The sequence below is a fragment of the Cryptotermes secundus genome, unplaced genomic scaffold, assembly GCF_002891405.2.
Source record: "Cryptotermes secundus unplaced genomic scaffold, Csec_1.0 scaffold540, whole genome shotgun sequence".
NCBI classification, from domain to species: domain Eukaryota; kingdom Metazoa; phylum Arthropoda; class Insecta; order Blattodea; family Kalotermitidae; genus Cryptotermes; species Cryptotermes secundus.
This window is the reverse complement of record NW_019742447.1, coordinates 848,519-864,613: the sequence shown is the minus strand read 5'-3', so window position 1 is coordinate 864,613 and position 16,095 is coordinate 848,519. Positions and strand designations below refer to the sequence as shown.

At 40.2% G+C, this 16,095-nt stretch overlaps 1 protein-coding gene across 2 annotated transcripts in view; it reads left to right on the top strand.

The window, feature by feature from the left end:
* LOC111873202 (secreted frizzled-related protein 5) overlaps nucleotides 1-16,095 on the top strand; it is a 71,969-nt gene extending 55,874 nt beyond the window's left edge. The window contains exons 2-4 of one of the 2 annotated variants that reach the window (XM_023867714.2): nucleotides 4,887-4,961; nucleotides 11,998-12,242; nucleotides 13,147-16,095. In XM_023867714.2, coding sequence (XP_023723482.1) covers nucleotides 4,887-4,961; nucleotides 11,998-12,242; nucleotides 13,147-13,374 — 548 coding nt within the window. In that variant the 3' untranslated portion in view covers nucleotides 13,375-16,095. The remainder of the gene's footprint in view (nucleotides 1-4,886; nucleotides 4,962-11,997; nucleotides 12,243-13,146) is intronic. The other variant, XM_023867715.2, reaches the window with a different exon arrangement.

The window sequence follows — 16,095 nt, the reverse complement described above, 5'->3', positions numbered from 1 at the left end:
TATGCCGACTGCTCTAACTTGTCTCAGACTGTTACATTTACAGGACTGACTGACTGTACGCCATGAAACCACGGCCAGTAATTCACTGTGCATCAAGACCGGGATAATAACACGTAATTAAATACAATAACAGGAACTGGATGCCAAAACGTTTAATTTAATTCATTTGCTACTTGTTGACGGCTATAAACTGAAAATGATTGTTTTACTAACGAGCAGTTTTATCGAAGAACACGTGAAAATTGTTCAGAAAAATGAGGAGGCCTTTTAGTGTGTACGGTCTAGAAAACCGAAAGTAACGGCCGTGGGGGTTCGTTGCGCTGACCACGCAACATCCTCTATCCGCTAAAGTTGGCACTAACTTCGCCGACAAGCGGCGGTCGCTCGGTCAGTATAGTTCGCCTGCGGACTCAAGCCATAGAGTTATTTTTTGTAAGTCATGAGCTGTTGTATTTATATTCTTTTACGAATGTTAAATTTTCATCTTATCCGAAAAGGCAGTGAACAAAATTCGTATACCTTTCATTCCACGACTCTTAAAACACAGAGAAGAAATACGAAAATTAGACGATTGAAGCGAATCATCTGTGTATTTTGACGTGTGGTCGTAACGTTGCTTTACTGCAGCCCATCATGGATTAGTTATTGTGACACGAGAAGGAAACGTTTACGTTTGGAAGCAGGCGAAGAAACATGCGGCTGCATAAACAAAGTTCTTGAGTACATAAACGCCCTGGGATTCAGGAAAGCATGCATTCATCTTGTTCTCAGAAGGAAAGCAGAAGAAAAAGAAAGAAAGAAACAAAAAAGGTAGATGGATGGATTTATGGATTGATGGAGAAATAGATAAAGAAAAGCATCTAAACTTGATCTAGCCTGCATAGGGTCCCGCGATGTTTGCCATTTACATTAGAATTTTATCAGTCGTTATGTATAGTTTGACCGGTCTAGGAAACCGAGATTAACAGCCTTGGGAATCCGTTGCGACACCCTCTATCCGCTAAAGTTGGCACTCACTTCACCGACAAGCGGCGGTCGCTCGGTCGGTATTGTTCGCTTGCGGACTAAAGCTACGGAGTTAGTTATTTATAGTTTGACAAAATGATGCTTATAAACATAAATAAGTTTTGAGTCCCGCGTTAAAGTCTCGAAGACATGTCGTGATCGTGATCTGTCATCATTTTAAAATAGGCAACGGCTGGTTTCGACCATATCATTTTCCAGTACACCGTTAACAACTCTTGAAGAGGCGTTCCTAAATAAACTGGAATGAAGCAATGCTCAGTAAAAAGGAACAAATCGAAATTATAAGTAGAGTACCTGGTCGTTTTAAGTAACACTCGAATTCCTTTAAAAACTGATTTTCTGCTTCCAAGAAATCTGTACATCTGCTGGAAACTCCTCGTTTTTAGCGATAAAAAGGTAAAAAAAGTAAAGCTATCCCTGTAACAGGCCGTGAAAGCTCATCGGGTTGTGAGAGGTCGAGACTCCCACATTTTCTAGATAATCGGCTCACAGATGGCGGTGATGTTATCAGCCTTACGCACCGGCCGGCCTTTACCACCCAGGGAAATTCCTAGTTCTCATTTTTGTTAGAGGCCGAGTCAACCCCAGGGCCATAGTGAGGCTGGAAGGATTACGTCAATTGAGAAATCCAGTGACCTCATCGTAACTCGAACCCGCGACCTTCCGGCTTGTAGCATAGTGCCTCAACCAACTACGCTATCGCGTGCCCCTAGCGATAATTATGAAATTTCTTGGAAATAAAGGAGGCTTAAATTATATTCTGTGCTCGCAGTTGCTAGTTACTGAACGTTAAATCATGTGGTATTCGTACTTACCGCAACATCGTAAAGAGCTGGCTTCTTTATTGTGGAATATGTCAACTCCGTAGTCTGAAACACGAAACGAAGAACTATACCGCAGTCTCCAGCAGTTGGTATTGAAATTCATTAGTTACTGCCCCAACTCTCACACCTTGGCTCTCCTGGTACCGTCGGCATGTCTCGAAGCGGCGAACTGCGCTCATAATTAAGTGGGCAGAAGTTCGATTGATCAGCCTTCTTATAGATTTCATTAATCCAAGTATGGAGACGAACCGTGTACCTCTTACGTAGACAATGGCGTGAAAGAAGAGCAGCTCAACGTTCGGCGTGGCGTTCAATTTCCGGTTCACACCCAGTCTATTATTAAAAGACTCATGGAGAGGAGAATCCAGTTTACAAGGTCACGACCTTGGGGAGTCCCATGCTTCTCTATTCGTCTCGTCTGGAAGGTCGTCCCTTCCTCTTCCAACCATCAGAATGACGTCAGCGCGAAGGGGTCCAGGTTCTTCTGCTTATGAAGCACAATTATGCTGTAAGGCGCATAGTTACGAATGCACTTTGGTACATAGGTAATTGCTGACACGGAGAACATTATAGTGATAGGAAGTGAGATGAACGGGACAAGTAGCACGGATTGTGGACATAAGAAACGCTCACGGATATTTATTTCGAAGACCTAATACAAAGTCACTTGGGAGTAATAGGTGACCGCCTCTGTGGTCTAGTGGTCAGAGTTCCAGGTTACAGATTCAGAGGTCCCGGGTTCGATTCCCAGCTCTACCCGATTTTCTGAGAATTAGTGGATCTGGAACGGAGTGCACTCAGTCTCGTGAAGATAATTGGGAAGCTATTTCAGGGAAATAGCGGTTCCCGTCTAGAAAACCGAGATTAACGGCCGTGGGGATCCGTTGCGCGGACCACGTGACACCCTCTATCCGCAAATTTGGCACTAACTTCACCGACAAGCGCTCGGTTGGTATGGTTCACTTGCGGACTACAGGCCACGGAGTTGGGAGTCGTCATCATCATCATCATCATCATCAGTAATCTGTCAAGACGACAGGTCCACGGTCTCTTCCAAAACAATTCCTCCACGTAATGCGATCTAGAGCTTTCTCCTTCAAATGACAGTATCCTCTTCTGTCCCCAAGGTCATCCAGCATCTTCTTACGTCTTCTTCCTCGTCTTCTTGTCACTTCTATCCGCCCCTCTATCTTTCCTTCAATAACTTCTTTTAGAAGGCAGTTTCTGCGTAAAACATGACCAATCCAATTAGCCTTCCGTTTTCTTATTTCGTGTAGGATATTCCTCTGCTCACTGACTCTAATTAACACTTCTTCATTTCTCACATAATCGGTCCAACTGATCTTCTCCATTCTTCTCCAACACCACATTTCGAAACTTTCCAGATGTTTCTGATCTACTGCCCTAAGTGTCCATGTTTCAGCCCCATACAGAGCTATGCTCCAAATGTAGCATTTCACTAGTTTCTTCCTCAAATTTAAGTCCAATTTGCTGGTAAAAAGATTCTTCTTCTTGCTAAATGCAGCTTTTGCCATGGCAATCCTGGATTTAATTTCACAAGTACACCTTCCATCATCTGTTAACAAGCTACCCAAATATTTAAAACATTTCACATTCTCCAGTTGTTTTTGGTCTATCTTTATTGTGACTGGGGTTGGTTGTCTCGAAATTTTCATTACTTTTGTTTTCTCCACATTCATTTCCATGCCATAGCACCTTCCAATTTCAATTAGTCTATCAATCATGCCCTGTAGCACAGTTTCTTCCTTAGCCATTAACACAAGGTCATCTGCATATTTCACAGTTTGAATAATTTGCCCTCCTACTTTGAAGTCACCGAGCCCATCCAGAGCTTCCTTGGTAAGGCATTCGCTGTACAAGTTGAACAGAATTGGTGATAAACAGCATCCTTGTCGAACTCCTCTTCCAATCTGCACACTTCCTGTCTCCCCCCTGTCCAGTCGTACTCTAACTTTCTGATCCATGTACAATTTGCTAATCAATCTTCTTTCATGCCAATCGATACCTGTTTCTTTCAGGATCTGCATTAATTTGGTCCAGTTTACCCGGTCAAATGCCTTCTGCCAGTCTATGAAGCAAACACACAGTTCTTCATCTATCTCCAAAGTTCGTTCCGCTATAATTCTCATCATCCCAATTGCATCCCTGGTTCCTTTTCCTCTTCTAAATCCAAACTGATCTTCTCCAAGTACATCCTCTATTTTCCTTTCAATTCTTCTTTTAAGTATCTTTGCTATTATCTTTGCTGTATGTGCAATAAGACTTATTGTGCGATGGTCGCTGCATTTTGTAGCTTTTGTCTTTTTCTTTAAGGCAATCATTGTAACTTCTGTAAAGTCCTTGGGCCACTCTCCACTTTCATATATGGTGTTCATTAGTTTTGTCAGTGTTTTCAAACCACCTTCTCCCAGTAACTTGAGCACATCTCCAGGTACATCATCATCTCCTGTAGCCTTTCCCTTCCTCATTTCCTTGATAGCTTTTTCCACCTCACTTTGTAAAATATATGGTCCTTTCCCGTCTGTATATACTTCTTCTTCTGGTAGGTAAATGGTAGTTGTGCTTAATTAATTAAACACGATGCCATGAAGACGTATTGGGAGTGGAAGTATACCTCTACCATTCTTGACTTAGGCACTCGATGGATGTGAGTGGTCACGCCCCGGCTGCTTTATCCACGGAGATGGAACCACTGTATAGGAGGCTGGGTGGGCCTCAGAGCCGGTCTGGACCGTTTGGAGAAAACAAAAATCTCTTGTCCCTCGGTCGTCGAGCCCGTAGCTCGTCGTTATACCAACTGGGCCATTCCGACTGGTTTCATTTATAATGAGAGTGTAAGAATGCAAGTTTTACGCTGTAGGGATGCCATTCATGGAATATTCAATTAGAAAATTAATGTCCCAATAATCACGAGAGGGTTAAACTTGTACAAATTTGCTTTATTTATTCATGTAATCTGTTCCCATATCGGAGAACGCTGCATTTCTGTCAAAAGTTGTGTTTTTTTTTTTTCAGAAGAACGATGTCTCGCCTGTAACCCCGTGGAGACATATGAAAATATATTAGACAACTTCTGCAGAGCAGATTTCGGTGAGTATTGTAACAGACTGATTCAAATTATAAGTCGGCAAGCAAGTCGCCTACCCAGGCTACAAATTTCATTCTCGTGAGTGTGATGGTACGCCACACGAAAAGAAATGTATATTACATATATCCACATGTAGTGGGTAAAGATTTTATAAATAAATTTATGACAAAAGAATTGCTATTAAAGATGCATAGTGATGACGATGATGATAATAATGCTAGCAATAATAATTATCGTGCTGTGCCATAGCTGAAGCGGTTATTTGCCGGCTTTCCACAGTGGCGGCCCGGGTTAGATATCAGGTCAGCTCATGTGGAATTTGTGGTGAGCAATGTGGCACTGGGGAAGGTTTTCTCTGAATATTTCGGATTCCCTTGCCAATTCTCATTCCTCCAACTGCACTTGTCATCTTATCATCGACGCTATACAGAGTATGTCACGACTTTAGGGCATAACTGCAGGAGGTGATTTCCTAGGTCTTTGTGATCAGAAAAGTTCATATAAACATATGTCCGATTTTGGACGGTTACGGAGTTATGACCGTTTTTTTTCATTCCCGTACACGCCCTCGTGTGAACCGCGTCTGTCAGTTGGCGGGTCGCGTTATCTCGACACTTGAGATGTACCTAAGGCGGGGAGGGTTGGTATGTCCAGCGCGGTTCACAACAGAGCGGCAGCCTGTGTTGCGGCCGGGGGTGGCATTTTCGAAAATCAGCTTTAAGCACCAATAAATTAAAATTAAAGGTAATTTCACGAAGTTAACTTTACATTCATACTTTAAATGCATAATGTATTATGCTGGTTTATTATTTTGTTCCGTTTATTGTCAGTAATCGTTACCTTCTATTCTGAGTTTAAAACGGTCATAACTCCGTAACCGTCCGAAATCGGACACATATTTATATGAAAATTTTTGAACACAAAGACCTAGGAAATAACCTCCTGCAGTTATGCCCTAAAGTCGTGAAACACCCTGTATAGTCCCGACACTGACAGAATTATTAACTAACCAATCTGTATGGCAGTAGAACGGTACTTTCAAGTTCAAAGTTCTCCGCTGGATATAATTTTGGGTCACATTCATCCAGCTCACGTCCTCATACCAGACTTTTTTTTTTTTTTTTTTCTTTTTTGTAATGCTAGTGGGGTGGGACTTAGTCCCTTGTACTGCGGCCACTTCTGGCCTACTGTACCAGCCCCAGATGATAGGTGAGGGTGAGTGTGGAGCAGTTGGTGGATTTCTTTACTTCGGATTAAAATCGTTACAAAGTAAAACAGTTAATGATTACTAATTCGTATTGCGAACATTGCTTTGTCTGAAAATCTGAGAAATTAAAAAGAAACGCGTAACATTAGAAAGCGTAACAACATAACCTGAACTTCCACAATGGCCGGGACTACTTTCTGTCTTGTATATATTCAACTGATTCTGTCTACAATCTCCGTAACTTCGTTAATATGTAATATGACATCTTTCACTTTCAAGATCTTGACACTGGTTTCAAACAGAACCATCCACTGCCCTTAGTAACTTAAGACAGGACACTACAGCTTTAAGAACACGTGACCCTACTGAAAGCAACTTCCTGACGTCCGAGATACAGCGTTCTTATATTGTGTATGTATGATAACCCTGTGTTACATGTCAGGATGACGTTTGAATCACGTAACCCCCCCCCACCTCCCGCAGTCCAACTGAACCGATTCGGAACGATTTGGTATCACTCCGAACTGCGAATTGAATCGAGGCCACTGTGGATTACGTAAATCATGTTTGCAGACCCATTACTGCACGCATTTTACACTTGGCATACACGCTATATTTTAGGTAATCTGTCGAAATTAATTTCGGGGTATGAATGCTTGCTAACACTCATTTCTGAATCACCCGTCTTCCCGTCTGCTAGCAACGGAAAATTTAAAATATACCAAACTATAATCTTGCCTCTAGTTTTATATCGGTCTGAAAGTTGATCTTTTGCATTAGGTAAGGAACACAGAGGAAACAGGATGCAGAAGAGAACATTTTGGCCTAAGACAGATGAAGTAATAGGCGTTTGGAGAAAACTGCATAATGAGAAGCTTCATAATTTGTACCTTCGCCAAATATTATTAGAATGATCAGATCAAGGAGAATGAGAGGTGTGGGACGTGTAGCACGCATGGGAGAGAAGAGAAATGCATATGGCATTCAAGCAGGAAAACTTGAACGGAAGAAACCACTAGGAATACGAAGATATAGATTGTAGGATAGTATTATGATTGATCTTGAAGAGGTAGGGTGGAAATGTGTGGACTGGTCGGACCCAATGAACGCGGCAATGAACTGCTAGTTTTTCAGCATACAATTCATGCAATTGCTTGAGTAGCAGAGCGACTATTCAAGAAGGATTCTGCTACATGGAGTTAACGCTAGCGTCAACAGCAAAATAAAACATATGTCGATACAATAGTGTCTGTTTTGTTTTTCAGGAATATTGTTGTGTAGGCGGCTCCCATTATGCACACATATCCTATGAAAACAGAAGAATCACACATTCAAATAGCAACACGAGTGACATGACAAATTGTCTTCTTAATCTGATGAAATGCTGAAACGTCAGTTGTACAGACTGATTGCAATTCATATGTTACGTTTCAGTAAATCTCCATCGAGTAAATATGTTCAAGTTATGTGTACACCGATCAACACTTACTTTCATATAACCGTAACCCGAAACCCATAAAAATAACCTGAGCACAGTCAAAGCAATATACTTTACTAAATAAAAAGGTTTAACTCGAAACTGAAGATATGAAACAGTTGTCTGAAGAAAAATATAATGAAATGGGTGATAAAGATTGGCGCCCTAATTGGGAACATGTTACGAATCTTGAGAGGGCACAACGAAGCTTTTGGTCGACCTAAAATCAGAGAAATTAATAATTCGGTTAGATGGTTGCGCCAGTCATTCCAATGATGCATGTAGTGAAGCGGAGCAAGACACGAACGTGAAACTTTCAGGGCTGAAGATTTATAGTTTCAGTCGGACGTCGTAGCATTAATGGTGGGTCTGTGAACCTGAGACTAAATGCTTGTAGTTAGGTATGCTTAGTACGGAAATGTTATTTTTTTATTGTTAGTGGGGTGGGACTAAGTCCTTGTACTGCGGCCACGTCTGGCCTATTGTACCAGCCCCAGATGATAGTTGAGGGTGATTGTGGAGCAATTGATGGAATGAATATTGGTAGGAGAAACCGAGGTACTCGAAGAAAACCTGCCCCAGCGCCACTTTTTTTTTCATTGGCGCTACGGCCCTCATTTGGGCCTAGGCCTACGTCCATGAAACTCTCCATTTCACTTCGGTTTGTCCAAAAAGTATCCGACTTATTTTTTTTCCGCTGTAAGTAATTGCCAAAGGCGTGGGGAAACAGCGTATGGTAGGAGGGACTTTCATGCACATGCGTGATTTTTTGCTGACTCGCAACAGTGCCAGATGCGTCTCTGGCTGCCAGATAGCGAAGCGGTGTAACACGTGTTCGTCGTGTTCTCTTTTCGCTCAAGAGGACAGAACGCTTGGAGCAGCGATACTGCATTAAGTTTTGCCAGAAACTTGGAGATACCCAAGCGGAAACAATTCGCAAAATTCAGCAGGCTTTCGGCGGTGATGCAATGGGGTCACCCAATTTAAAGAGTGGTTCAACCGCTTTAAACATGGCCGTATGTCGGCGGACAGTGAGCAGCGTTCCGGAAGACCGTCAATGCTGATGTCATTGAAAAAGTGCGGACACTGATCATGGAGGACCGTCATTTGAACATCCGGGAAGTTGCTGATGAGGTTGGGATCAGCAGAGGTTCCGCAAACACAATTTTAACTGAGGATTTGGGCATGTGAAGAGCGGCAGCAAAATTTGTGCCCAAGCTGCTTCCGCTGGAGCAGCAAAAACTCTGCCCTGAGGTCATGCAGGACATGCTGGAGTGCGCCAAGAGGGATCCTGAGTTCATGAAGACTGTGATCATTGGTGACGAGTCGTGGGTGTACGGATATGACCCGGAAACCAAGGTCCAGACGTTACAATGGAAGCATCCAACATCCCCGAAGCCCAAAAGAGCACGACAGGTTCGGAGCAATGTGAAGTTGATACTGACCGTTTCTTTTTATTACTGGGGTGTTGTGCATCATGAGTACGCACCGCTATGCCAGACTGTCAATAAAGAGAACTGCCAAGAAGTCGCGTTTTCCCCTTTGAAACATGCTTTACATTTCAGAGACTTATTTTTGGGATTAACAATTTCCTTGACGTTGGTAATAGATTGCAAGAGTGAGAGAAGAAATAACGTTAAAATCAATAACTGCTATTCTGGAAAAAACAGTGTATAACCAAAGCAAAGAAACATGAAAGATCAAATTGTTAGCTCTGAAACGAGCAATGAAATGTACATTTACGGAAATCTGCTATCCAGTATCGAGGCAGCAACAATTTGAGAGCAGCACAGCTCGATAAAATTAAAGGGGAGTGAAATAGCTGTAACTGCTGTTAGCATATTTTGAGTCATGAGGTTAAATTTGTAGAAATGGATTTCCGTTCGAAATATTGCTACAACCGTTGGAATGAGAGACGCACAGGGATAACTTTACATTTTTACCTGTAACTTTAGACCTTCTCCGTTTCTTTTGATGGACCTGATGTTCCGCAAGTTCAGATTATATGCCGTTTTTCCATGTGACATTCCTTTTTCACATTTATTTTTCATAACAAATTATCCTCTGTGAGGTCTGAAAATTAGACGAACAGAGTGATGCATTTATGTGGCAATTGGCAACATCGGTGAGTTGGCATGTGTGAAGTCACGTGACTACAGGATTAAACAGTTTAATGCTAGTCATTGGGATTCCGTGTGTTTTGTGGTTGTAGTAAGTGTTTTACTGACGCAGTGTTTTATTTGCCAATTTGCACATACGTTTCAGTAGGATAGTGGGACGTCGGAACAGCATGAAAACAAAGTAAAATAAGAGGCTAGGGTTCGCGGTACGACCCAGAAAAGAGTGCCGAAGTCCTCCAGTGGGAAAGCTCAGAGCATCAGAGACCGAAAATGAGTGTCAATTGCGGAGTTGAAGGTAAAATCCTTGGCGATCTATTGTATCAAAGTAATTAGTCATTACATTCTCTGGAACATACTCAACCGAGCAATCTACCTTCAAGTTTTGGAACGTTCACGAAGGGGAAATCGCTGGTAAATACCAAGACGAGATGTGATTCTTGTTACGACACTGAGCCTTTCTACACAGAACATTCGGTAAAGTAAGTTGTGGCCACAAAAGAAGGACTAGCGTTTGAACATCCTCTGTATTCGCCAAGTTGGACCGTATGAATCTGTCGATGTTTCCCGGAAGTAAAATCCACTTGTAACTGCCCAACTGGGGGTGGCTTGAAGATATTCANGTGTAATTATAATTATGCCTGTTATATGAAGAGTTCTATATCCTGCGATATAACGCCATGTAGTCCTTTGAAAGTCAACGGACGTTTCGGAGGAACATATAGCCTCCTTATGGGTTAGAGAATAAGCCGAGCAAGATACTAGAGTGAAAATAAGCAGCAAACAGAGCTCGGCTTATTCCTCGACCCTGAAAATGTCGGTTGACTTTCCAAGGACTACATAACATTATATTCCAGAAGATAGTACTCTTCAAAACTATTGCTGTGAAAACCTTAAATTCTACATGGCTATTATTTCATAGTTATACCTGGCACGTCATTGGCTTTGAAACTGCGAAGCTCGAATGTTCAGATTTTATGAATCGTAATGGATAGTCGCAGTGGCAAACCTGTCTATAAGATAGATCACGCAGAAATGCAATTAGAGCACTAATAATCATATTATTCTTTTTGCACGGTGACACATGCGCGAAAAAAATAATTTTTGAACCTGTAGGTTAATGATGTATCTACCCATTTTCCTGGCCTGCCCCATTCTAAGTAACTAAATGATGGTGAAGCATAAATTACACAGTGCATACAACTGATTCCAAGGGCTTTGAAGCCCGCGCCATAGCTCAAGCGGTTATTCGCTGGCTTTCCACCGCGGCGGCCCGGGTTCGATCCCGGGTCTGGTCAAGTGGGATTTGTGGTGGACAAAGTGGAGCTGGGGCAGGTTTTCTCCGAGTACTTCGGTTTCCCCTGCCAATCTTCATTCCACCAATTGCTCCACAATCACCCTTACCTGTCATCTGGGGCTGGTACAATAGGCCAGAAGTGGCCGCAGTACAAGGGACTTAGTTCCACCCCACTGGCAATAAATAAAAAAAAAATGGGCTTTGAGTCTTTAATGATCGGAGGCGACAAATCTTTTGTGTTCATATTTCAATAATTATAATAGTCTAGCGAAGCACTGCTAGCCGGGCTGGATTATTCACCCGTCTTGATCACAAAGAAACAGATCGCACATCGGTAGTCTCCGCCGCCAGTATCATTGACGTCGGTCAACTGAAACTTTTCGGGTCGTACCCCGCACGACACCCGCCATCTGTCGGAAGAAACATCAACTTGCATTCAGCGGAAAGGAATGTGCTGCCGCCTATAGGAGGTATATTGTATCGGAACAAGGATTGGTAGCGCAATAGGTAAACACAAATCTTGGAGAACTGCAGAAATAGTAACCATATTTCGGTCATTTTTCACATAATAAATCTTTTGACTTTTACCTGTTTCCCCCNCCCCCCCCCCCCCAAAGTGAATGAACATTATCAGCAGAGGCTAGAACCTGCTGTGTTCCATTCAATCTCAGTCCTACCTAGACTTCTTTTACCTTCCTAATGGTTTATTCCAAAGTAAAGTTGAAAAGTATCTTGCCCACTGCTTGAATTAATTCTGCTTAGTATCGATGAATACCTAGAAATTTATATATTCAACTTTTCAGTGTTGTTCGGTTTGTTAGCCTTTGCAGTCTTTTCACAACTGGATTTGACAGTTCTCTGAGGTAAATATTAATTTCACATGACTCAAAATGAGCATGAAATAATATAAACTGTGGTATCTGTCTCATTTTATGTGCAGCTGTGAAGACAAAAATACGAAGAGCTAGGAAGATGATGCTGAAATGTAAAAAGGCGAAAGTTCTAAAGGGCAACAGCTTACTGTCAAAACAGTTACCACATCCAGTGCTCTTCTTGGAACAATCTGATGCCTGCTGTGAAGAAAAGACACGGAATAGCCGAGAAATTTATCTCATCATGGGGCGTAGTCATGGTGATACTAAACTTGTTCCTACTTTCATAATGCCATGGGGAAGAAATACCAAAGTGAGTGAAAATATTAAGTGAAACCCTTGTTTAAAGCTCCTTTGAACACTAAACTGAGGAGAATCTTAAAAGGAAGAAAGTTTACACCAAGATTATTAAATTTGGATCAGTTAAATTGATTGTTAAATGAGGTATGCCCTGAATCAAGGAACACTAAGTTGGGGTTTCACTATACTAAAGGTTAGTTTGTAACTTCAGGGGCCCATAGGACAGATATGATGTCAATCCAGTACTTGATATGTTCTAATAAGAAAAATATATCATATTTCCTCACATATTAATTGTTTTCTGAATTTTTTTTTAAGTTTGAAACCGAATTATACTATTAATTAATGAATTAGTTACGTCTCCTTCATATTGGAATTATGATTATCTGCACCGAACACAAAGTTTCTTGCAACTAACCAAAGGGTGATATATTTATGATGAAAATTTCTGTCCATGATGTTTCATTTTGTAGTTTGGTTAAAAACCACAACTCTTTACTGACTGTAATTTTACTCCTAACAGTGTTGAAAATGAGGCAGCGATGGGGTCACAACTGCACCAGATGTATATTTAGCATTCAGTTCTTGTGAACAAACATGGAACATACCTCTTTCCAACTTTCTTAATGCCATCTTATTTAAAAAACTAAACTCTGGGTTGTATGATAATGATTTAAGTAAGGTAACAGACAGATGGTTTAAGGAAGATAAACTTTGTTTTTAGTATGATTTATGATAATGTAGGTAGAATGTTATAGGTACATTCTGCTTTTCTTTTTTAATTTACGGGAATTAATATATATCTCATTCTGTCATGAGATACGGGATTTGAAAAACATTGATCTGAGATCACAAAAATAAGGCAGGATAAATAACAGGTACTTTATACTTATTTACTAATCATTTTCTTATTTCAGCCCTTCAGGAAAGCTGTGAGGATGTTTAAGAAGCTGAATTGTTCAGATCCAAAACTTGTATCACACTCAGTAATTGGAGATGCATTTGGTGCAGGCAGCAACAATGGAAATTCAGCTGGTAGTACAAATGGTGGAGTAAATGCAAATGCCACTGGGAGAAGGAAGCGTGGTAGAACTAAGGGACGACGCAAGAAGACGTCAAAACCCACACCTGCCTCACCACCCTAGCCTCTGCTAAGATTGGTAGCATATATATGGCTCAACTCTGACTGCATTACAGCGTGTACAGACTGTGCTTATGAATGAATTAAATTTTAACTAGGATATTATATGTTACACAAACCATCCATTACTGCATCAAGTACGCACTTCAGAGATATTGAAGTCATTTGACAGTGTTAGGTAATAAACATTTCATTTATTAAAAGTCAGATGCAATTATAATTATATCATGAATTACCATTAAGCAGGAAGATTATCTGAGAGTCTGCTGCAAATAGTTTTGCCAGTCTGGTGGGAAGAACACATGCTCCTCACATCATCTGTTTTTACATGTATTTTGACTAGCATTGCTGTAAACAAACCCATAAGCCAATAAATCACAAACCCCACCAAGATTATAACAGATGCTACAAGTGATCCATGTAGTTGCACATTCATTCCTTGCACTTGTATAAAATGTTCACATTGATGCATTTAAGTTTCTTCTCGGAAGTAAAGCAAACTTTAAATTTAAAATACAAGCCTTGTATGCATGGAATGTAAGTGATTTTCAGAGGGAATGTTCAAAGTTAGTATTACTTTCATCCATTTTGTTTAGCACTCAGCATTTTTATTTGGTTCGTTTTTGCCCAGTGAAGACCCTGTCCATAAAAATGTATTTATGATTGTGTGAATGTCCCCCCCCCCTCCATTTGGAACTGTAATGTACTGAAACTTATGCTGAAATCATCTCCTTGCATTCAACATTGATGTCATACATGAGCAACGTGCACTTTGATGAACAAATAACTGAAATGACTGTATATAGTAGCAGGACTTTGGGATTATTGTCAACAGACACATAATGCATGAGCCGACTTTGCAGTAGGTGTTCAATTTAATGGGATAATATTGAAGATGAATTGTATTTTGTGAAGTCTATTATCCTGTTGGCTATGACGTGAACCTGAACATGCACAGTTGAACTGATGCGAAGAATATGTGTCCCTCCTTCCAGACTGGCTGAAAGTGTTGCAGCAGGCCAGATAAACCTAAACTGACATGTAATATATCTCTGTAATGTGCTGGGCATATCAAAGGTATATATATGAATGCATGCATCTACTGCTTGTCAACTTCACTGAAATATAATGTAATACTTGCCCATGAAGGATGACATAATGCATTGGCTACTGTATAAATTTAAAATATTTTGCATAAATAAGTAGTCATTTTCAAGATTAAATTTCCCTGAGTTCATAATTTGATATGTTTTACTTATTTTGGAAGGGCCCTTGTACATAGGTAACAACTTATCACACACACAGTCTTGATAATATAATTCAGTTTTGAGGCAGATGTAAGGTGTTTGACATTCAGAATACAGTAGCATTGCCAGCATTCCGCATCAGAACAACACTCCCAGGCCTTATGCTGCCTCGGTAGAAAGTGGATGCCTTTTCACCTACACAAATCTATCTATAGGAATATAGACAAATGTATTCTATTTTGCAAGTCTGAAAGAAATATTGAAGCTGTAACGTATCCTGTGGCTTCATTCTGTGCTACCTGGTTGACAGTTTACTTCTTTTGTTTGCTAGGAACAATATACAACCTGGAAACAAGCCCAATAATTATAAAACATTTAGTGGTGTTTTATAACATTTTCCTTATCTGTGCCACAGTTAGGAGTGCTCATGTTAACATTTTCTGTAATGTGTTGAAAAATAATAATGCATTCTTAATAAATGTAAAAAATGTAAGTTTTATCTGACAGGTAACCATGTGCAAGCCATTAGGTGTGTCAGGGCTTGCCATGTATGTTGTGATGTGTGGTGTGTTTTCTGGAATTCTGCTTTTGATGCTTTGAAGTAGTACAGTGTTATCATATTTGAATTTTTAATAAAATGATTTTAACTCCAGTATTCTAATCAAGATTTGAATTCAAGTTATTGTTTTCTTTGTAATCTATGAATTCAGATATTGGTAAACTGTTAGGATTTAAATGATGAACTGCAGTACTTCTAATCTAAAATGTGATATTGTATTTGAAACTTAAATGAGTCATTGTTTTTAATATAAATTAGGATATTTTAAGAGTGAAATGTGAGGTTGGAATCCCTGTTTGCATACAGAATATATAATTTCATTAGAATATAAACCCAGCTTTCTGCTGTAAGAATGAGTACTATGGCTGGGGCAATTCGGTAAGCTACAATTTTCACGATATAAAGGGTTATTCAGAATGAGGTAACACACCTCCAAAATTCTGGTTATTAAAATTGCAATGTTTGTTTTTGTACATAAATGATTTTAATGTGTGATGTACATAAGTGTATTCTTTTATAACATACTTTGTACATATTTATGTTCTTAATATTCATAATCATATATAGAAATATTATTTTGTGCATTACTTTATATTTGGTGGTCAAAACAGATGTGCTACAAGAACTGTTCTAATGGCTAGTCACATATATCTGATGAAGCTGGCCCAGGTTTTAGCTTGGTCAGATTTCTGGTGAACAAAGCTATACTGGGACAGGTAATTTTTTGGTGTTCTTCTATTTCCTTTATCTTTTGTTCCACTTTATTAGTTACTCACTAAGATATGTATCATGAACTGAGAGAAAGAATGTGTTAGGTGGCTCTCTTGTGTCTCACCAATCTCTGATCTCCTCTAACAGATCTTGTATACAAAAGTGGATTGTAATGAAGCTATTGAATATATAAGTATTTTCTATGTAA